Source organism: Canis lupus, chromosome 5 (genome assembly GCF_048164855.1).
Source record: "Canis lupus baileyi chromosome 5, mCanLup2.hap1, whole genome shotgun sequence".
In the NCBI taxonomy this organism is placed as follows: Eukaryota; Metazoa; Chordata; class Mammalia; order Carnivora; family Canidae; genus Canis; species Canis lupus.
The window spans coordinates 74,837,474-74,859,775 of record NC_132842.1 but is presented as its reverse complement, the minus strand read 5'-3'; the positions used below and the strand labels follow the sequence as shown (position 1 = coordinate 74,859,775).

Below are 22,302 nucleotides of genomic sequence, written 5' to 3'. Positions count from 1 at the left end.
GAGACTCAGCCAGTACTCGTACCAGCCTGGTGATTCTCGACCCGGGCTGTGCATCAGAACCGCTGGGCTGCCAAGGACTCCAGTGGCAGCCGGGCCAGACCACCCAGAGCCCCTGTGTCCACGCGCTGTGAACACAGCCACCCGTGTGGACAGAGCCCTGGGGGCCTTTCGTGACCCCAGGGAATAAATCTCCCTGCCTGGACAGGATGAGAGCCTAGCCAACGACTGTCGTGACCCCCACAATTAATCTCTTTTCATCAGCCCTGTGCCTGTGAATCCAGCCAAAGCCCCTCAGCACTCAGAGGCACGGCCACATCTGTGGCCACATACCAGCCGCCGAGGCCACGCAAACCAAAGGCCTCTTTTCTCTCCCTCAATGATCTCATTGAATCCTGTGGCTTTAGTGTCATTTATAGGCTGGTGACTCGCGAGTTTATGGTCCCTATAGCTCACAGCTGCAGACTCCTGCACACACCGCCTCCCCGACACTGCGCTCCACGTGGCGGCTCGGGGTCATGTCCACACGGCAGCCTGGGCCTCCCAGGCTTTCCCACCTCGGGAACCGCACCACCGTCGCCCCAACTCGTGCTGTGGGCCACCCGGCCCGGGGCCCCCCAACGTCTTTGGGCTGCAAGACTGACGCAGCCTCCTCACTCCCTCCGTCTGCTCCTGCTCCCCTCAGCCTGGTCTTGACCCAGAAACCAGAAAGCTCTTAAAAAAAAAAAGTCTCAACTTCATGGGGACATAATTTATATCCTATAAAGTTCAACCATTTAGAGTGTACAGTTCATGTTTTCATATTATATGCACAGGTTTGTACTAATCATCATTTAATTTTAGAACATTTATACCCCAAAAAGAAGCCTTGTGCCCATTAGCAGACACTCCCGACCCCCACTGCAGTCCCAGGCAACCACTAATCTACTTTCTGTCTGCAGATCGGCCTTCCCGGACCTTCCATATAAGCGGAATCCTACAATGTATGTGCGGTCTTGGTGTCCGGCTTCTTCCTCGCAGCGCTTCGTTCCTTTTTATTGTCAAAAAACATCCATTGTGCAGATCTGCCACATTTTGTTTATCCATTCATCAGAGGAAATTTGGGTTGTCTCTCCTTTTTGGCTATTAGAAAGGTCTTGCTAAAGACAAATCCGGGGGCGCCTGGGTGGCTGTTGGGTGTCTGCCTTCTGCTCAGGTCATGATCCCGGGGTCCTGGGATCGAGCCCCACGTGGAGCCCCACATCAGGCTCCCTGCTCATCGGGGAGTCTGCTTCTCCCTCTGCCTATGTCTCTGCCTCCCACTCATGCTTGCTCACTCTCTCAAATGAATGAAATCTTGAAAAATAAAATAAAGACAAATCAGGTAACTACACTGGGATTAAAAGGCTTAATTAAAAAATGATAAAAGTGGGGATCCCTGGGTGGCTCAGCGGTTTGGCGCCTGCCTTTGGCCCAGGGCGTGATCCTGGAGTCCCGGGATGGAGTCCCACGTCAGGCTCCTGGCATGGAGCCTGCTTCTCCCTCTGCCTGTGTCCCTCTCTCTCTGTCTCTCTCTCTCTCTCTCTCTCTCTGTCTATCATGAATAAATAAATAAAACCTTTAAAAAAATGATAAAAGTAAAAACAAGTGACATGTCACTCCCCTGCTTAAAACCCATACGATGGGTGCCCATCATATCTAACCGCAGCTTGTTGCCACGGCCCACAAGGGCCCTGGAGACGGGGCCCAGCTGTCAGCAGCCCTCCCTGCGTCACTGCACACAGCCCGCCCTGCCCTCATCGGGTGTCCCCAACATACCCAGTCTGCTTCCACCCCAGGATCTCTGCACTTGCACCTCTGCCTGGAACGTGCTCCCTTCTGCTCCTCAGGAGCTGGCCTCTTCTCTCCATTCGGGCTGCAGGGGAGAAACCATTACCTCCTTGGGCTGCCTGCCCCCAGCCTGCACCACTCTGTGCCACCTCGTCTCACCCCTTCACAGTTACCACCATCCAAAATTATCTCCTCTGTGTATTATCACCTCTCTCCTCCTGCTGGAATATTTAGCTCCAAAAGAGGAAGTGCCTCGCCTGACTCCACTCCTCTGTTCCAGGAGCCTAGGCAAGTTCCCGGCACACAGTAGGTCCTCAGCTTGTTAAGGGGCCCACGTGGCCCAGGCAGGCAAAGCTACTCCTATAGCAGCACCAGAAGCATCCTTTTGCTCCCAAACTGAATGCTGGTCCTGTCATTGTCCACCAACACGTTAGGGGTTGGGTTTAGAGCAAATACCCCCCCCCCCGCCCGCCGGCCTGCCCAGGTTCCTAGAGATAGAGGAGAAACACAAAACCCCGCACCAGATGGCTTTCCTCCTCCTGGAACCCCAGCTCATCATCCTCCTGGAGCTGGAGGAGGAAACCCTAATCTGATCTCCCTGGAGAACAGCACAGGCCCCTCTGCAGGGAGACAGCAGGCTGAAGCAGAGAAGGTGCTACTGGAGGGCAGGCAGGGGTGTTGGGGGGGGGGGGAAGATGGGAGAGAAGGAGAGAGGGAGAGAGAGAACAGGCCAGGTGGGAGGCAGTGACCCAGGCCCCGAAGGAGCGCCTGGGGTGTCGGCACCAATCCCCACGGTGCAGGGGGGCAAGTGTGGAAGCCAAAGCTCCTCTGCCTCAGGGACAGAGCAGGGAGGGGAAGGACTCTCCCTCAGCAGTCAAGTCTGATGGGCGCCTCTGTGGCTGAACGTCCCCCTCCAGGCACGCCAGGTCACTCTGTCGTCTTGAGGACAGAGTCCAAGCTTCTCACCAGTTGCTCAGAGTGCCAGCCTGTCCTTCCTGCTTCCTCTCCCTTCACACTACCTTGGGGTCCCCCCGCCACTAAAATCCTCATAATGCCATAGACTTGCATTGATTTTCATGCTATCAGGCCTCTGCCTTTGGTCTTCTTGCCCCTGGAATGATCTTCCCCTGGTGCTCTGACTGGTGACCTCCTGAACTCAGGCCTGGCTAGACTTTCACTCTGTGAAGTCTCTTCTGGCCCCTCTCGATAGTCACAGGGACCCTCCTCTGCATACATCCCTCTGTCTCAGGTCACTTACATCCGGGGACGGGTGTCACAGTATCCACTGACTTGTCTAGAAGAGCAGAGATGCTGTTTTTCTTCTCTGGTGGATCCCCTATGCCCAGAACCAAGCACAGAAGACCCACCATAAATATTTGTTGAGTGAGCGTAGGAATGATTTCCCTGCTAACCTGGGAGCTCCTCAAGGACATGGCCAACATGCCACTTATTTTGATGCACTTACCATTTGCTGCTACCCCCAAATACTACCCTTGCTCAGAGTCAGGGCCCAGAGATAAGGTACTAAAAACCCCTTGCAGGGCCACCACTGAGCAGAGCTATCCTGCTGGCTCAGTTTCTCAAGGGCTTGCCTTGCCCAAGTCCTTGGTTTGGAGACAAAGTTCCACCAGTGGGACACCTAGTCCTGCTCCATGGCCAAAGCCCAGAGCTGTCTTCCCAGACCTGGGTCCCAAGACTGATCCTTTTCCCAGAGGCTCACTGGCCTAAGTCAAGTGTTAGAAACCCACTCCTCCTCTAGCGCCCTCCCAACCCCAGCAGCCCATGTCCCCAGCCCTGGGCCACAGAGACCAGTGGGGGTATCTGTGTCTTTAACAAAAACCAAGTGTAATAAATAAAATCATTCTGGCAAAGAAAACTTCCCTCATTTATTTTCCAGGGGCCTTGACTCATCAATCTTCCCCTCCTAACCTGCTTTGTGCTCTGTTAACTTTGCTTCCTGATAGAGCAGAATTTGGTTTTCTAATAGCATCTGTCATACGCAGGGTGTCCCCAAACATTAGCGGTAATGAGTTGGAAGTAGCACAGTTGGAAGCCTTCAGAAGCCAACAGCAGATGTCAGGTCCTCAGTGGGTCCCCCAAGGCTCTGGGGCCAGAGCACTGGGCAAAAGCTAGGTCCAGAGCCCGCCAGTCTCGATCCCTGGGAGTCGCTCATCTGGAAGATGCTGGAGTGCCTACCATGTGTCAGGTCCTCTGTGGGCTCCGGGAAGTTGGGGCCCTGCCCACAGGGTGCTGTCATGGCTGGTTATCCATGAAGCGCAGAAGTGGGGATGGAAGGAAGTCCTCACCCCCAAGCAGCCAGCTGGGCCAGTCCCTGGGAGGCAGCAGGGCATGAGATGTGGACTCAGACAGACCTGGGTGGTAAGCTCCGGCCCCTTAATTTAAAAACGAGGCAAACGATGCTCACCTCACGGGATTGCTCGAGAACAAATAAGAGCATAAAGCACCCAACACGGGGTCCAGGCCATGGTGGTGCCCGACACCTGCTGAGCCCCTCCAACACCTCGGACCGCAGGTGCACACGGGCCAGGGTTGGCGGTGACCTCCCCGGAGGGGCGGCTGCTCCCTGGGGGCCGGGGCTGCGCTCTAGTGCCCCCTCCTGGCAGAGGCAGGGCCGCCCCCAGCTCCCGGGGACCTTCAGACGATGGAGGCGGCCCCGGGGGAACCAAGGCCTCCGGACGCAGGAACCAAAGGTAGTGACAGACCCCAAGTATTTATTTCTCCAAACTCCACGCGCTCCGATCGCCGCGGTCGTCCTCCAGGCACGCCACGAGCTGTTCCCTGCAAGACTCGCTCCTGCGGCCGAGCCGGTGCCGGGGTGGGTCCCGCACCGCGTCCCCCGCCGGGGCCTCGCCGCCGCCTCACCCGAGGCCGAGCAATTCCGCCGGCAGCTCAGGCTCCGGGGTCGCTGGCCCGGGCGGCCGGGGGGGGGGGGGGGGGGGGAGGAGGGAGGGGGGGGGAGGAGGGAGGGGAGGGGGAGGAGGGAGGGGAGGGGGGCAGGTCCCGCCCGGCAGGCGGCGGAGCAGCGAGGCCTCGGGTTCGGCGCCTGCAGACGCGGAGGCGGCGCGGGGGGGGGGGGGGGGGGCGGGCCTCGCTCTCGTCGGCCGCCCGAGGGCACCGGGAGGCCCCCGAAGGCGCACGCGGGGCGGACGCGCGGCAGGGCCGGGGGGCGGGCGGCCCGGAGTCCCCCCCCCCCCCCCCCGCCTCGCTGGGCGCCCGCGGACGCCGCCGAGCCCGCCCCGCCCCGCCCCGCCGCCGCCGCCATGGGCCGGGCCCTGCACAGCGAGCGCCCGCCGCCCGGCCCCGGCCCCGGCCCCGACCCCCGCCCCCGCCCCGGCCCCGCCGCGCCGCCGCCCGCACCCCGCCGCGCCCGCGCCCTGGCGCTGCTCGGGGCCCTGCTGGCCGCCGCCGCCGCCGCCGCCGCCGCCCGGGCCTACGCGCAGCACAGCCAGGCCCAGGCCGCCGCACGCCAGGTCCGGCCCGCGGGGAAGGGCGGGCGCGGGGACAGCCGGGGGCCTGGGCTCTGGGGGTCGGGGCGGCGGGGGGGCTCGGAGGGGCTCGGAGGGGCTCGGAGGTGGGGGGCTGGGGGGGCTCGGAGGGGCGGGGGCTGGGGGGGCTCGGAGGGGCGGGGGCTGGGGGGGCTCGGAGGTGGGGGCTGGGGGGGCTCGGAGGGGGCGGGGGCTGGGGGGGCTCGGAGGTGGGGGGCTGGGGGGGCTCGGAGGGGCGGGGGCTGGGGGGGCTCGGAGGGGGCGGGGGCTGGGGGGGCTCGGAGGTGGGGGCTGGGGGGGCTCGGAGGGGCGGGGGCTGGGGGGGCTCGGAGGGGGCAGGGGACTGTGGGGGCTCGGAGGGGGCAGGGGACTGTGGGGGCTGGGGGGTCTCGGAGGGGGCGGGGGAGAGGGCGGGGGGAGGGGGCTCGGAGGGGGCAGGGGAGGAGGCGGGGGGCGGGGCAGGGGAGGGGCTGGGAGGAAGGAGGAAGGGGAGGAGGAGGCACAGGTTGCGGGTAGAGGCGGGATGGATGGTCTGGACGAGTGGGCCGGGGAGGGTGACAGGAAAGGGAGGGAAAGGGGCGGGGGGTGGCAGGTCCGCTGCAGGGAGTGCGAGGCAGGGCCTGGGGCAGACGGAGGGGCGGTCCAGACGGTCCAGACGGGTGACTTGGACCCTGGGACTGAAGCTGGGACGGGGGGAGGGCCTGGTGGTGGCCCCCGGGAGTGTGCCGGGACAGTGCTGAGGGGACAGGAGAGGACACAGGGGAAAGAATGTGAAATGGGGATGGGACCAGATAGTCCCACGTCGGACAGCCTTGGGGTAGTGGACAGTGGACAAAGGAGCAGAGTGAAGCAGGGACCAGCAGGGACAGGCCTGGGGCTCTGGGATGATGCAGAGGTGACATTTGGATGGGTGGACCAAGTGTTGTGAGAACTCAGGAAGAAGGTGGTGGGAGCTGCCCCCTCCACCTGTTTGGGACCCCAGCTGGCATCCAAATGGTGCTCCATGGAGTCCTTTCCTCCCAAGCAGGAGTCAGCGCTGAAGGCCCTGGGGACAGAAGGCCTCTTTCTCTTTTCCTCCTTGGACACAGACCGGGATATGTACATCAGCCCCGAGGAGTTCAAGCCCATTGCTGAGAAGCTGACAGGTACCAGGAGAGGCTGGGGTCCGGAGAGGGGGGCACCCCAGGCATGGCCCCTAGCTTCTCAGCCACTGTGTCTGCCCTGAGCAGGAGGGCCACCTGGAGAGGGAGATGGGGGTTCCTGGCAGCCCTGGGGCTTTGACCCTTTCTAGCTGGCAGTTTGGGTGAGCTGCTCTGGCACCACCACCTGCACATGTTCTCAAGTTCTCAAGTGCAAATACTAGGTGACATTCCCTGACCGCCCCTAGACATGATTTTAAGCACTTCATGTGAGTCATCTCTTTAATCTTCACGGTGTCCTGTGAAATAGCCGCAGTCATAATTCTCCTGTTTATAGTTTGGGAAACTGAGGCACAGGGAGGAGCAGAACTAGGATTAGAACTCGGGCCATCTGGCTCCAGATCCTGCACCAGTTCACAGGTTTGAGGATTGGAGAGTATCTGCAGAGTGACCAGTATACAGTAGCTGATCAGTAGACAGGAGCTCTTACTAGTATTACTAATTAGTAAATTCTGCGTAGGTGTTATCAGATTCCTAGCCCATCCTGGTGATCCATTTTTACCTAGTTGTAATCAGTGATTTTTTTCTTATAAAGATGAGATGCTGAGCTATTCTAATGAATTATTAAATGCTTCTCTCACTGTCTCACCACCACCCCAGTCTCTGTCGATTTCTCTCCAACTTTTTTTTTTCTCTCTCTCCAACTTCTTGTGACATTTCTTGAACTTGGGATCTTGTTATCAAAATTGCCAGGTGTAAGTAGGTCAATAGATGGGAAAGGCAAAGAAGAGATGCCAGCTGCTCTCAGGTGAGTGAGCACCAGAGCACAGTGATGGGCTTTCCGTGTCTCAGGCTGGGTCGGGTAGGTCGACCACTTGCTGGCCCATGACCACAGTCCCTGCCAGAGGAGGAGGGTCAGATGAAAAATGTGAATTTGCTGGAGCAGATGTGGGTCAGTGCCTCTCAGTGGCAGTCAGTTCTGCCGTGAAAGCAGATGGATAGGTAAACAGGTTGGCCTCGTGTGGATTTGCTTTGACCTCTTATTCCGCAGACACTTCTCTGAGCATCCACACGGCCGCCTCCTTGTCCTCTTTTATGGACAGAGAGAGTGAGTTCCCTCATAATGACTTGTTGGACAAGCTTGCTGGGCTTGAGGGCACTTTTAATTTTTTCACATAAATTTTTTTCTCCATCAGGGGAAGATATCCCCCCCACCCCCCCCTTACCACTTAGGCCACTAGGAGTGCAAAACTGTTTTGGGAAAACAAAACATAAAATAAAATAGAGCCCAAAACATCAAATCTATGCAGGAAACAGGAACAGTATGTCTAGTTGGTACAGTTATGAGTGTTTAATTTTCTTTATACCATAAAAGATTTACGAATTGTCTGTCATGAGTTACTTATAAGTCAGGAAATAAAACTTTTTTATGAAAAAAACTAAAAGGCCATAACAGGCTGGACACTGTTATTAATAGTTATCTGTGATAAGAGCAAAATAATCGAAAAAGCAAGCAGACTCATAAGCTTGCGCATTCCAATTGTTACCTTCCTCTGAGGTTTGCAGATTGCTCTTTGGAAAGTTTTGCTGCATTGGCTTACAAATGCAGAAATAACTGTGATCCTTCAGAACAGGGCTTTAATCAGGGGCGTCCCGATTAAAAGGGCAGCTTCCTGACTCTGGCCCCTTAGGATTACTCAGTGGGTATGTGTAGTTTAAAAAGGCATCCCAGGGATCCTTGGGTGGCTCAGCGGTTTAGCGCCCACCTTCCCCCCAGGGCGTGATCCTGGAGTCCCGGGATCAAGAGTTGGGCTCCCTGCATGGAGCCTGCTTCTCCCTCTGCCTGTGTCTCTGCCTCTCTCTCTCTCTCTCTCTGTGTGTGTGTGTCTCTCACGAATAAATAAATAAATAAATAAATAAATAAATAAATAAATAGGCATCCCAAATGAATCTGACCGATTCCCATTGAAGAATTGCTCCAAATGCTTCCAGTTGGCCTGTCAGTTCGCCAGCAGATGCCACACGTCATCTCTGTCCCACGAACCTGCCCAGGGACAGAGGCATGACGAGCCCTGCCACTGCCTCACTCCTTGGAGGGCCCCTCCCTTCCGTCAGTCGCCCCTCTTGAAATAGGCTTCATTTCTCCCTACAAATTCGTCGTGACTCCCTCCACACTGAAAGGTCTCAGTCCTGGCCTACCTCCGGCAGGAAAAGACCTGAGAAATCAAGTTTGGCCACTGGCACTCCAGCCCCTCCTTGCACAGCTGGGGAAACAGGGCTACCCCAAAAATCAGGGACAAGCGAGTCTCCTCTCTTCCAAACTGGCGTTCTTGAGGGCATTGCAATCTATCTCAGAGCTTATGACCCCGAAGGTGTCAAAAATGGTTCTGTTTCTCGCTTTCATTCCTTGTTCTGAGTGACTCTCTGACAAGCATTCATTTCTTCACGACGCCCCCCTGACAGGGACACGCAGGGCAGCACGGTCTCGATTTCCCACATAGGAAAACCAGAGGGGCTGAGTGATTTGCCCCAGATCATCTAGGAAAGGGGACTGACTTCAGCCTGGAGCTGGGCTGACCAGGCCCAGCCAGTGCATTCCTTCTCCGAGCCCCAGACAGCAGCTTCTCTCTGGTGCTGGGACCCCGGCCACTGGGAGAGGCGGCTGCGTGCCCAGATGCTGCCTTTGGCGGGCCCTGCACCAAGTTCATCTCCGACTGAGCTCACAGAACCAAGGGAAGTGGGACAACCAGCCAGCCTGGCCTGGTGGGAAGAGCACAGGGTGGAGTCAGAAGAATTTAGTCTGAGCCCTAGCTCTGTGGCTCCCTGATCCTGAATCATCCAGTACTAGTCACACAGTTGAAGTTATCACAGGTTCACTCCACCAGACCTGGTGCTAACACTACGTGGATTCTCTCATCCAATCCTCATAACAAGCCACTGGCCAAACATCACACAGCTGATGAGGAGTGGGATTTGAATCCAGGTCATTGGGGTCCTGAGCCTTTAAGGGAACGGAATCCCTGAAATCACAGTGCCCTCGGAAGAGGGTCATGGTTGATCGTGGGTTTAGAGTAAAACAAGCCTGGGTTTGAATCCTGATTCCCTCACTACCTAGCTGTGTGACCTTCGGGCAGTGACTGCACCTCTCTGAGCCTCCACTTTCTTATGCGTAAAATGGAACTGGTAAAAATGTTACTACCTGCCTCTCAGGACTACTGTGAAACTAAAATGTGATACTTATTGGTTGCTACTTAGGTAATTGTTTTTTTGTTTTGTTTTGTTTTGTTTTGTTTTACTTAGGTAATTGTTAACTGTTACTCCAGCTGTAGCCTGGCTCCCTTAAATCACCTTCCAGTAGGGGGGAAGGGGGGAAGATGGGGGGTGGACTTTCTCAGAGAAGAGAGGCCCTGCAGCCTGAGGGCAGGCCCCCTCTCCAGCAACTGTGTCTCCTAGGGTCAACTCCTGCGGCCAGCTATGAAGAGGAGGAGCTGCCCCTTGACCCCAGTGAGGAGACGCTCACCATAGAAGCCCGATTCCAGCCTCTGATCCCAGAGTCTATGACCAAGAGCAAAGATGGGTTCCTGGGGGTGAGTCTGAATGGGGGGCAGTGGTGGCTGCCCACGGGTGGGACCACAGATACATGACTGTCTGTGCTTACTCGCCTCCTGAGAATAGGTCTGTGCTGTTTACCTTTCCTTTTTTCCTTCCTTCCTTCATCAGCTGCCCTCTGTGCCCCCAGGGTGCCAGGCCCTGAGGGGTCCAGAAGCGAGTGTGATGCTGACCCTGTTGCCGAGGACACAGTCTGGTGCAGGAGGGATAAGCATGAGCCCCTAACCCAGATGGGATCTGGGCTGGCTTCCTGGAGGCAGTGCCATCTGATAGAGACAGGAGGAGGAGGGGGCTCAGCCAGGGGAGGCAGGGCTAGAAGGACCTGGTCAGAGGAGGCAATACGTGCCCGGGAGCCAGTGGTGAGGCAGGTGCCTCACGTAGGCTCATTACCCTCTGCAAGTCAGTTTTATTCCCCAGGGTGTGAGTTTCTCGAGGGCAAGGCCTGTGACTCATACCTCTGTGCTTCCTCAGGCCCCTGGCACCTGACAGGTGCTCTGCTGAACTCTGATCAACCAGATCTGAGGGGCAGGGGGTCATTGGTGGGGGGAAGGCACCTGACAAATGCTATCCTGAGCCGCCTCACCCTGGCCTGAGGCCCCGTGGCCCAAGTCTCCAGCCTGTCCTGGCACCGAGGCATTGCACAGCCTGTCTGCCCTTCCCGCCCTCCTTCCTCAGCTCACGCTGTTCCAGCTCCTCCAGATGTCCAGGCTTTCTTCCAGCCGTGAGCCTTCTCATACGCTGTTCCCTCTGCCAGAAGCAACTTTTCCTCTTGGCCCGGCCCGTACCTACTTGGCCTTTCCATCTCCCCTAAGTGCCACCTCAGCATGAACAAAGGTCTGGAGGCTGGAAGTGCCAGGCCAGTCGTGAGGCCAGAGCGCTGGTGCAGCTGGACCCAGAGCACGTGGGACACAGGCAGGGGCGTCCCAGTCAAAGGGGCTGGAAGGGAAGTCGCCAGACTACAGAGGGCCTCGGTCTCCTGACTTTGGCCTTCCTGCTGCAGCGGCAAATTACCAGAGCGGATTCTAAATGGGAGGGTTCCCTCGTCAGATGCTTGGGGGCTGGGGAGAAACGGGAGACAAGAAGACCAGTTCTCGGGAGGGACGAGGACGTAGGCCAGGGAGGCGGTGTGATGGAGAGGAAGGACGGCCTAGAGGATGCCGGGAAAGGAAGGAAGACAGGCCATGGCTACTAGTGGAAGGAGTGGGGAGGGACTCAGGCTTCTGGATGGTGACCAAGTGTGGGGTGGGCCACTCGCCCCATGGGGCCCAGAGTGGGGAATGGGTCTGCTGAGGAGCAAATGAGGTCAGTCTGGACACACTGAGATCGCGGCGCCAGAGGATGTCCCGAGAGACAGTCCAGGAAGTGAGTTGGAAACAGGTTTGGCCTTCCACACACGACCTGGATAGGGAAGGTGGGCAGTGACAGCAGGTGGTTGCAGTTGTCTGAATAGACGAGTCCCCCACTAAAGCAGTGAGAACCCCGCGGGACTGGCGGGGTGCTAGGGCCCAGCTGCACTTATAGGGAGGATGGGTCAGGACAGCGCCCCACAGAGCGCAGGCTCCCCTTCGAGGGGGGCTCCCTGCAGGGGCTGCCAGCCTGTGGGCAGGACCTGGCAGGCAGGTGGCTCAGGCTGGCCCAGCACAGCCGGCCCTGCACCGTCAGCCCTGTTGGGGGGTAGCTCTGAGAACCTCCCTCCTCCCAGTGCGCCTGGTCCCCCCACCACTGGGGAGGGTAGGTAGAGAGGGAACCTGATGCTATTCAAGAGCACCCCTGAAGGTGCCAGGCCCTTGCTCTCCTGGTGGCTGGGCCCCCTGCCTGTGGTGCAGGGGGGCAGGGAGCAGCTGCTGAAGGTGAAGCTTTTTACCAGAGGCCGTGCCCCGGGTCCTGGCTCCGTGCTCCACATGTGCAGACAGACAGGCCTACACAGTCTCACCCTCATCCGTATCAGCTCACCAGACAGAGAGGGTGCCCTACAGACCAGGAAACAGCTGAGGGACGCCAGGCAGGCCAGGTCCCCACCAGCAAGGTCCAGGCTACCCTAGAAGTGGGTGCTCTCTAGGGATGACCTTCCTTCTCCTCTGAGGTCACATCCTGCTCTTTACCCCAGAAATTTCCCCCAAGAGGTGGTTACCACTTTTCTCCTCAGATTTTTCCCCAAACCCTCAGTTCCCTCAGTAGGACATTAGCCCCAGGAGGAGACTTGGAGAGAAGTCTAAGGAGAAGGAAGGCTGGTGGAGGGGGTGGCAGGTGGTGGCACTCAGGGCTGCTGGATGGCGTGAAGGAGGGAGGCAGGACCAGGCGCCCATGAGGCCTGGAACCGTGCGAGTGGGCTTGACCAGGGAGGGAAGTGGCAGGCAGAGCCCTGCTCAGAGCCCCCCACACCGTGTCAGCCTGGGCTGGGCCTGAGTGGGCCAAGGGGGCGCTGCTTCTTGGGCTGGGGGCTGGGGCGGTGACGTGCACCTTGGCTCTAGTGATATAGTGCCAGGCCTGTGGCCATCACCGGACAGAAGCACCCCTGGATCTTTCTTCTCCCTTAGCTTGTGGGCTGGCTCGGGGCTCAAGGGAGACCTGCATCCACCCACAGAATGGGGCCCCCCACGTGGTTCTCAGCACCCTAGAGTTTCGGCCTTCCCCTGCCCAGGTCTCCCGCCTGGCCCTGTCCGGCCTCCGCAACTGGACCACCGCAGCCGTGCCAAGCGCAGTGTTTGCTGCCCGCCACTTCCGGCCCTTCCTCCCGCTGCGGGGCCAAGTGGCGCTGGGAGAGCCCTGGTGGATCATCCCCAGCGAACTGAGCGTCTTCACCGGCTATTTGTCCAACAACCGCTTCTACCCGCCACCGCCCAAGGGCAAAGAGGTGAGGGCTGCCCCTGGTGAGCCCTGGGGCCCCAGCACGGCCCCCCGGTGTCTGCTCTGCACCCGGACCCCCAGGGCCAGGCACCCACCTGCTCTCCTGCCTGCCTCTGCCCACCCCCTCTCCGGCCCCGGGCCTGCAGGCCCAGAACAGCTCTCCCAGGGGGCCGGGACCCAACAGGCCAGCTCGGGTCTTCACTGACCTCCCCCGCCCCAGGTCATCATCCACCGGCTCCTGAGCATGTTCCACCCTCGGCCCTTCGTGAAGACCCGCTTTGCCCCTCAGGGGGCCGTTGCCTGCCTGACGGCCATCAGCGACTTCTACTACACTGTGATGTTCCGGTACGTACTCCTCAGAGCCCCCCCACCGGGCCTCTCAGCGCCGGGGACCCCAGGGAAGCATGGAAGGGCACAGCACCGTGAGGCCAGGGCCTTCCTGGAAGCCCCCAGTGCTACCACGTACCACCCCCTGGTCTTGGGCAAGCAACGTTGGCTATCTGGGCCTCAGTTTCCTCATCTGTGGGTGGGGTGGTGGTGACTTCCTCCTGGGAGCAAGGGGAGCATGGAACATGCTTAGCGTGAGGATGGTGGCTGTGACTGTTACCCACCCGGAGGGGGGCGTGTGAGAGCTGTGAACCAGGTCACACACACCCTGTGGAGGCTGTGAGGGCTCAGAGGAAGGTTGGCCAGGCAAGGCCTCTGGAGAAAGCCATGTGTGAACCAGGCCCTGGGGACAGGCAGTGCTCTGAGGGCCTCGCAGCTTCTCCTTGCCCCATGTTCTCCTTCCTCCCCTTGCCCAGCCCGTCGTCCTCAGCACGAGAGTCTGGCCAAGGGTTCCCCAGCTTTGGCATGAAAGCAGCAGGGTGGGCCATGGCTCAGCAGGGGGCTGCTCCCAGCCTGGCTGCCTTCCCCCCAGGATCCATGCCGAGTTCCAGCTGAGCGAGCCGCCTGACTTCCCCTTCTGGTTCTCACCTGGCCAGTTCACCGGCCACATCATCCTCTCCAAAGACGCCACTCACATCCGAGACTTCCGGCTCTTCGTGCCCAACCACAGGTGGGAGCCTTGGCCCCAGCCCGGCCCTGCACCCCAGTCCACCCTCTAGCTCCAGAAGCTCAGGCGCAGGAGCCCAAAGGCCCCTTCTCTCTGCCCTGCCTTTAATCCCCAGAGCCACTTCTCTTGGGAGGGACCTGGAGCTGACCCAGGAGGAGGCCGCCTGAGGTCAGCACAGGTGGGTCTGTTCATCATCTGGCAACCGTGTCCCAGCTGGCCTGGACCGCCAGCTCTGTGCCAGGGACCCGGTGCAGCAGCCACCAGACCCTCCCCAGAGCTGGAGCCTTACACCCTCGTACTGCTGACAGACCACCCACAGACCCATAGCCACAGCCTGCACCTGTCACCCAAGGGGAGGGCTGGTAGGTGGGGAGGCACCAGGCTGGTCTGGGTCCAAGAAGCCTTCCCAGAAGAAGAGACATATATGCAGAGACCTGAGGGGTTAGGAGGGTTAGCCAGGCAAAGGGAGCAGCACATGGAAAGTCCAGCAGACCCTTCCCTGCCACCATAGGCCCTGAGCGGCAGAGGGAAGGGGCCTTTCGGGAGGGCTCCATGCCAGCCGCCTGGCTGCGTGCCCAACCTGCTCAGCGTCAGCCTCTTGTCAGGGGAACAGGGGACCTAGAAGGCCTGGCTTCACGTCTTTCCAGATTCCTCCCTCATAGCAAGTGGTTGCATAGTGGGTCTGAGTGACCCAGGACAGGGACAGGGACAGACCTTGGCTGGGAGCTGGGAGTCCCATAGTTAAGTCTCCACTGTGGCACCTCTGAGCTGCGTGGCTGTGGACAAGGCCTTGGCCGTCTCTGAGCCTCAGTTTCCTCATCAGCTGGTTGGGAGGATGACTCCTGAGCACCAGGGAAGGGATGGTTGGGTTAGCCTGGGGAGAGAAAGTTGCTCCCAGGAACAGGAGTGGTTTCCTCTCCCTCTCCCTAGCAAGCAGGTGCCGCCCACGCCCCTCACCCCTGCACAGGCTCAGCCCATGACACATCTGCCTCCACCCCAGGGATGGAGGAGGGGTTCCTGGATGGCAAACAGGGCAGGGGCAAACGACCAACCCCAGGACCAGCTGCTCCTGAGCCTGTGTCTCAGGACCTGGCCACCCTCCTCACCCCGCCCAAGGTGCTTAGTTGCCGGTCCTGGGGCGCCCTCGTGTGGCCGATCTGCAGATGGCACCTGGTGGGGCCCCACTCCCTGCCTGAGAGGGAGCAGGGGCCAGGCTTTCTTTCACTCCTGCCCCTCTCTGTGTCTTGGGGGAGGCACTGATGATCTTTCTGCCTCAAAGAACCGTGGGAAGCGCATAAGACATGGATGTAAAGCCCTGTATGAACCGTAAAGGGCTGGGTCAGTGGAGCGTGATGTGGTTGCAGTGACTTCCGAAGAGGCAGCCCAGGGACAGAAAAGGGCCCAGGCTCTGCAGTCAGAATCCCCGTGGCCCCAGGACCTTGGGTTCACCTTGCCACGCCTCGGTGTTCTCATATGTAAAATGGGGAGGTTGTGCGCCCTCAGAGAGAAAGTTTGACCTGGGCCTGGGTGATGGGGGTGTTTTGCCCTGATCACCGCCTCCCTGTCCCCAGGTCTCTGAATGTGGACATGGAGTGGCTGTACGGGGCCAGCGAGAGCAGCAACATGGAGGTGGACATTGGCTACATCCCCCAGGTGAGCACACGAGTGGTCCTTACCCAGGTCTGGAAGCAGGATTTGGCGGTGGGGCAAAGAGCCTCAGGCAGGCCAGGGTGAAGGACAGAGCTCCTGGTGAGCTGGGGCCAACTGTCCCCGAAGCCAGATTCTGGAAAAACACCTGATCCTGCACAGAAAACCCAACAGCTGCCATTGGCCCTCAGAGTGCTTCCTGTGGTAGAAGGAGCCCTGGTTGGACACTGGCTCTGTCCCAGACTCACTGCAGCCTTGACCAGGCCCTGCCCTTTCTTGGGCCTCAGTTTCTCTACCTTTGCAATGGGTGGGGTACCTTTGAGGGTCTCTTAAGGGTTCTTGCCCATCTCTGAGACACCCTCACTGATATCCCCCACTGACCCCTGGCCCAGATGGAGCTGGAGGCCACAGGCCCGTCGGTGCCCTCCATGATCCTGGATGAGGACGGCAACATGATCGACAGCCGCCCACCCTCGGGGGAGCCCCTCCAGTTTGTGTTTGAGGAGATCAAGTGGCAGCAGGAGCTGAGCTGGGAGGAGGCTGCCCGGCGCCTGGAGGTGGCCATGTACCCCTTCAAGAAGGTGGGGCCGGGGGAACAGTGGGTGGGCGCTAGACTCCAGGCTGGGTACAGGGCTTGCTGCTGAGGCCACCTCCCTGCAGGCCTGGCCCGCAACAGTGGGGCCTCTCTTGTGCCATTCAGAACTTGGCAGGAGGCATGCTCTGGCCCAGCAATACCCTTTCTTGTACGTGCACACACACACACACACACACACAGCACAAACACACACAGCACAAACACACACATCACACACAGCCCCTGAATAGGACCCTAGCCGCACCCAGTAGCTTCTCTCTGTCTCCCCTTCACCCCAGGTCACCTATCTGCCATTCACCGAGGCCTTCGACCAAGCCAAGGCCAAGAACAAGCTGGTGCACTCAATTCTGCTGTGGGGGGCCCTGGATGACCAGTCCTGCTGAGGTGAGGGAGACCCCGCCAGGCTGAGAGGATAGGGGGAGACATCACACCTCGTAGGGTGCAGGAGGCCCTGAGGCCAACAGGACTGTCCTGTTGGAGCACAGGGGGCTTAGGAGAGTTCTGTGCTGAACTCAGAAGAAGCTGCTGTTCACAGCAGGAAGAGTCCAGCTCAGTCATTTTCAGTGTGGAGACCTCGGCTAAGTGACTTCCCTCCCTGAGCCTTGGTGTTCTCGACAGTGGAGGAGGGGTAACATAATTCCCTCCCAGATCTGTGAAAATGGTGGTAAAAGTGCCTGTGCTTGTGAAGTGTTGCACACAGCTCAGAGAGAAAACAGTGCCAGGGGCCAGCCACACATTCGCTTATTCAGAAGATTCCCCCAAAGATTTTGGGTGTCTGACAACAGATACAAAGATGAGTACAACAGTGCGCCTGCCCTCATCCAGTCAATCAGCAAACATCGCGCCGTAGGCCAGGTGCTGGGGGTCTTCTAAGTCAGAAGTCAGTCCCAAGGATGGGATGTGGTCCCATCCTTGGGGAGCACAGCGTGTGTAGAAGGACAAATGTGGTGAGTGTCACACAGGGCAAGGTCCAGGGTGGCACAGACTCTGTAACTGGGGGCTCAGGGAAGGCTTCTCAGAGATAGTGACTGGAGGCTGAGACTTTGAAGGAGGAGTAGAAGCTCATCAGGTGACAGGAGGAGAGGTGTTTTAGGTAGAAAAATCTGTGCAAAGGCCCTGGGCTCCAGAATTTAGTGGCTTTAAGGGGCTGTCATTGTCCCTGGCCGAGGGTCCCTGGGCCGAGGCCGTCGTTTGTCTGTCTCCCCACCCGACCCCAGCCCGGCCCCATCTCAGCCTAGGACCCCAGTACATCACGATTGTAATTACAGCCCCCCTCCATTCAGCACCTACTCTGTGGCAGGCTCCTTGAATCTTATCCTACTGGCGCGCACAGACCGTGCGGCCGCCCAGGAGGCTTATTGCCGATAGAAGACCCAGTAAGACATGTGGGGGTGCCTCTCACCCTTCCGGCCTTGCTGTTCCCTGAACAGGTTCAGGGCGGACTCTCCGGGAGACCGTCCTGGAAAGTTCGCCCATCCTCGCCCTCCTCAACGAGAGCTTCATCAGCACTTGGTCCCTGGTGAGGGAGCTAGAAGACCTGCAGGTGAGTGGCAGGTGGGAGGGAAGAGCCCCATGGGAGCCCAGGGGACGGGGGAGCCGGAGGCTGAGGCAGCGGGTGTGCCACCTGTCCCCACAGAACAGCCAGGAGAACCCAGCCCACAAGAAGCTAGCCGGCCTGCACCTGGAGAAGTACAGCTTCCCCGTGGAGATGATGATTTGTCTGCCCAACGGCACTGTGGTAGGCAGCCCCCAGCCCCTGCACCCACCTGGGCCCAGCAGGCAGCGTGGGGCACCGCATAGAGACCTCATCGAGCTTCAGGGCTGGCTCCACGACTTCCTGCCACTCTCCCAGCCAGTCTGAGCCTCAGCTGTCCCCATCTCTAAAATAGCAACTGTCATACCCACCCTGCTGGCCTCACACGGGCTGGCACTCTCTCCCACTAGAAGGGGGACCCCAACAGCATTTTGGGGACTGGGCAGCAGTGAGCACAAGCTAGTAGCAGAACGGACAGGAACGTGGCCTGGAAGGGAATGCTCTCCCTGGACCGCTGTGGCCAGCTCAGGGATGGAAGGAGGAAGGAGGGGCCAGGCCTTGTGGCAAAGTAGAGGGGACCAGGGGCACCCGGCCAAGCCAGGGTGCAGGACCCTACCTCTCCCCAGGGGGGGCCCCTATGAGCACTCACACACGTTCTCTCAGGGCCTTGCACAGTTTTGGGAGATGGAAAAATCACAAGGGCTGATTTTACAAACAAGGAAACCGAGGCTCAAAATAGGCCAGAGACTTGGGGAAAGTTGCACCATTAAGAAGTGCAACTGGTTTTGAAGCCGGGCCCACCGGTGAGCCCGTCTCATGCCCCTGACCCTTCCTGTCCCCAGGGACAGTTCATATGGGACTGAAGGCCAGGAAGGGTAGTCGGCTTCCCCAGGCTCTTGAGTGGGGGGGGTGGGCACGGAAGGGGGGGGCAGAGCTGAGGGGGGCCAGGGAGAGGGCCACCGGTGCCCTGGCGCTCAGCACAGCGGAGCCGGCCCTGGCGGGGCCCTGGCATAGGGAGCGGGGCGGACAGAACTTGGCCTGGGAACTGCGCTGTCCCACTCGGCCATTTGTTTCTTGGCCCGTGTCCTGGGCACCTGCCCTTAAGGAGCTGAGCGGCCTGCGGGGTGGCATGGGGTAGGTGGGCGTCACGGCGGAGGGGAGTGTGGAGTTCAAGGGTCACGGGAACAGAGAAGAGGGGCTGGGGGAGTGGGGCGAGGGGGGAGGCGTTGGGTTCTCGCCAGTGGGTGAGGCGCAGAGGAGCTCTGCAGGCAGAGGGCCCTGGGTGCCCAGAGGCGGGAGACGGGAAGAGCCGGGCCCTGGGCCGGGTTCTGTCCCGCCTGTCTGCCATCTGCCTCGAGCGAGGACAGTCTGAGGCCCAAGTTGGCCCCTTGCCCCAAGAGAGCAGGAGCAGACAGGCCGCGCAGGGGCCCACCGCTCTCCTCACCCAGCCCCTCTCCCAGGTCCACCACATCAACGCCAACTACTTCTTGGATATCACCTCCATGAAGCCCGAGGATGTTGAGAACAACGTCTTCAGCTTCTCGTCCACCTTCGAAGACCCGTCCACGGCCACCTACATGCAGTTCCTGAAGGAGGGCCTTCGGCGTGGCCTGCCCCTCCTCCAGGACTAGTGTCCCGTCCCTGAGAGGCCAGGCTCGAGGTGGGGGGCTGGAGGAAGGGCCCCCAGTGCCGAGCACCGACCCCTCACGCGCAGAGCCAGCAGTTCTCATACCCCTGCCACTCCCAGGCTGCCTGTGCGATCTGAGGGCAATGAAGGGTAGCCCCCTACTTTGCCTTGGTGATGGGAGGACTACCCACATGGTTCTGGAAGCTGCTCAGGACACCAGAAACGGGGCCTCAGGTCATCTCCCTGGACCTCACTCACTCAGGCACATAGTTCAGGTACCTGTGGGGTGAAGGTCAGTAGGGAGTGGTGCTAGGAAGACAGGGCCACCTCTCTCTCCTTACATTTACCCCCTCCCAAAAGAAACATCAAGAAACCCTGGACTAGGGGCTAAGGAGGAGTTGCCAGGGAAGCACTCTTGTTCAGAGCCTTCTTCCTGGCTGCCCTCTTCTGCCTGTTGTCCCCAGTGGGGTCAGCTTCAGCTGGAGACCGCCTTCTGGAGGCTCAGGGCAAAACCCTCCTTCAGGAGAGTTCCCTGTACCTAGGACCTCGGCTCCCCAGACCACTCAATCCAGCCGAACAGTAGGAGCCAGCACCTGTTTCGGGACTTGCTGGAGGCCAGCTGCCTGGAGAGGTTCACTGTGAAGTAGGCTTCTGCTCTTAGCAAGAGAGTTCACCGAGGGGTTCCTGAGGCCCAGGGCCAAGGCACCCCCACCACCTACCCCACCAAGGGTCACAGGACTAGTAGAGCCAGCCTCCTGCCCCTCAGACCCACAGAAGTGTAGCTCAGCCAAAGAACACAGCCTCCCCCAGAGCCAGGGCTGGCCCAGCTGTCAGGGCAGCCCAGACCAGCTTGCCCACCCCCCGAGTGGCTATTGGCCCTCCTTGGCCTCCCTGAAGGCCTTGATCTACGTCCTCAGCCCTGACCACAGCCACAGCCAGTCTTTTTTTTATACATGCAGAACAGTGTTTTTATGTGAAGTTTCTCACAGTTTGTAGGTATTTTTGATAACCCTGACACTGAGGAGAAAGAAGGGGCAGTGTCTTCCCGCAGCAGCAGCCCCATGATGGCTGGATCTGAAATCCTAGATGGGTCCAGCTTGATGTCTTTGCAGCTGCACCTACGGGAAGAAATATTCCTCTCTTTTCTTCCAGCTTTTTAAAAAAGGTCAGTGTACCCCCAACCCTATCCTTGTCTTCCACTCAGGCCCATGAGAGATCCTTGGGCCTTCATGAAAGCCTTGGAGCCAAGCCTGCTCCCCAAGGCCTGCCCCACAGGGGCTCTCTCTTAAACCTGGGAGGGGAAGGCAGACCTTTCCTCAGACACACTCCCAGGCCTCCCACCCTGAGTTCTCCTGCCTGCCACTGAAGTATCCATACTGAGCCTTTTCTATCTGGGGCACTCTGTTAACATTACTTGTATTTTCTCATTTAAACCTCACAACAAACCTGTGAGGCAGATAATTGTTCCCATTTTGCGGATGAAGAAACTGAGTCTCAGGGAAGTGAAGGGACGTGCCCAAGGTCACTAAGTGGCAGAGTTGATTTTGGAGTGTTTTGGTTTGCACTGCACCCCCAGCACCCTCCCCTGCCCATTTTAACTGAGGTGAAAAAAGAAAGCCTTTCAGACCAAAATGCCTCACTCCCCTCTGATCTCCAGACCAAATGAGGCTCCAGCCAGCAAGCTCAGCCAAGTTCATGTCCTTCTGGGAGGCTGTGCTTCCACTCCCCTTACTGGAGGGAGGGCACGTAGGTCTGTCTCTGCGCTTCCAGGCATGGGTGGCCACAGCCAATCCCATGAGCCACACGGAGGCAGCAGACACTCTGCTTCGATGCCCAGCAGGCTCTTCCCCTCGTGCAGGTCCAGGAGGGCCCGCCCCACAGTGAGCAGTCCTTGTCCCTTGTAAGGCACTGATTGCTTTGGCTTTCTCATCTTCATCTCCTACCTTTTCCTGTCCCCCACTGTGCCCTGAAGCTCATGGTGGGGGAGGGCCTCCAGGCCCCTCCTGCTACCCATCTGTACTCCCCTCCCCTCCCCACACGTCCTATAATAAAATTGGAGAGACTAGGATGGTTCTCAGTGCCTTTCCTTTGAGCGGGTTATGGGTCAGTTCTATCCTTGGTCTGACTCCTCTGTGGAATTGGCTCGGCACATGGGCAAGGGAGCATGGCTGGAAAGTCTTGGGGACTATCTTTTCTGTCACTAGAGGGCTTGAGTGACATTCTTTTTCCTTTTTTTTTTTTTTTTTTTAGGATTTTATTTATTTATTCATGAGAGACACAGGCAGAGGGAGAAGCAGGCTCCATGCAGGGAGCCTGGTGTGGGACTTGACCTCAGATCCCAGGATCACCTGCTGAGCCACCCAGGTGTCCCTTAAGTGGCATTCTTAAAGAACTTTGTGATAGACCTAGTAGTAGAACTTACTACTGTTTTTAGAATGGTGAGAAAGATTCTGAAGTTCATTACCCAATGTCTTAGAGGCAGAGCCTAAGACAGGCATTAGGGATTTTTTTTTTTTTTTTTTTGGAGGGAATACACTTCAGGGAAAACCTGTATAAGGAGGAGTGAAGAAGGGATGCCTAGCTGGCACAGGTGGAGGAGCATGTGGCTTGATCGCAGGGTTGTGAGTTCAAGCCCCATGTTGGGTGTAAAGATTTAAAAAAAAAAAAAAGATTATTTTTTTAAGTAGCCTTTAAAATTAAAAAAAAAAAAAAGATGACGAAGAATGGGGAAAGGAAAGATGCTAAGCAGGGATAGGATCTGGGTGGACAACTCTGAGGTCTCTGGCCAGGACAGCTATGTAACTTGCAGGATCCATCCAGTGCAAAATGAAAACTGTAGTGCCCCTTGTTTTATATTTATACATATATATACATATATGTAGAATAAGAATATAAATAATATAGTTTCAAGAGGGCAACAGTAGAGCATGCAAGCAAG

The 22,302-nt window shown here is 58.5% G+C and overlaps 2 protein-coding genes and 1 long non-coding RNA gene across 6 annotated transcripts in view; 2 read left to right on the top strand and 1 right to left on the bottom strand.

Moving 5' to 3' along the window:
• MAN1C1 (mannosidase alpha class 1C member 1) overlaps positions 1–980 on the top strand; it is a 148,581-nt gene extending 147,601 nt beyond the window's left edge. Inside the window, exon 13 of the mRNA XM_072827744.1 lies at positions 939–980. Within this exon, the coding sequence (XP_072683845.1) occupies positions 939–965 (27 nt within the window). The 3' untranslated portion in view covers positions 966–980. The remainder of the gene's footprint in view (positions 1–938) is intronic.
• On the bottom strand, positions 734–4,743 carry LOC140634166 (uncharacterized). The gene is made up of 3 exons (XR_012031683.1): positions 3,736–4,743; positions 3,065–3,142; positions 734–1,891 (listed from the first exon to the last, which is right to left on the bottom strand). It is a non-coding gene; the product is annotated as an uncharacterized lncRNA (long non-coding RNA).
• SELENON (selenoprotein N) lies at positions 3,686–21,429 on the top strand. 4 transcript variants are annotated; one of them, XM_072827738.1, is made up of 12 exons: positions 3,686–4,517; positions 6,340–6,457; positions 9,905–10,038; positions 12,702–12,914; positions 13,128–13,252; positions 13,827–13,964; positions 15,533–15,614; positions 16,001–16,189; positions 16,482–16,587; positions 17,634–17,746; positions 17,840–17,941; positions 19,198–21,429. In XM_072827738.1, exons 1-12 carry the CDS (start codon positions 4,095–4,097, stop codon positions 19,366–19,368), a joined length of 1,914 nt encoding a protein of 637 aa, XP_072683839.1. In that variant the 5' UTR covers positions 3,686–4,094; the 3' UTR covers positions 19,369–21,429. The 4 variants fall into 4 exon arrangements, 3 of the variants coding, with proteins under 3 accessions (XP_072683839.1, XP_072683840.1, XP_072683841.1); XM_072827739.1 differs by having other exon boundaries at positions 4,454–4,642; XR_012031682.1 differs by lacking the exon at positions 16,482–16,587 and having other exon boundaries at positions 19,198–19,235.
• The last annotated feature ends 873 nt before the right edge of the window (positions 21,430–22,302 follow it).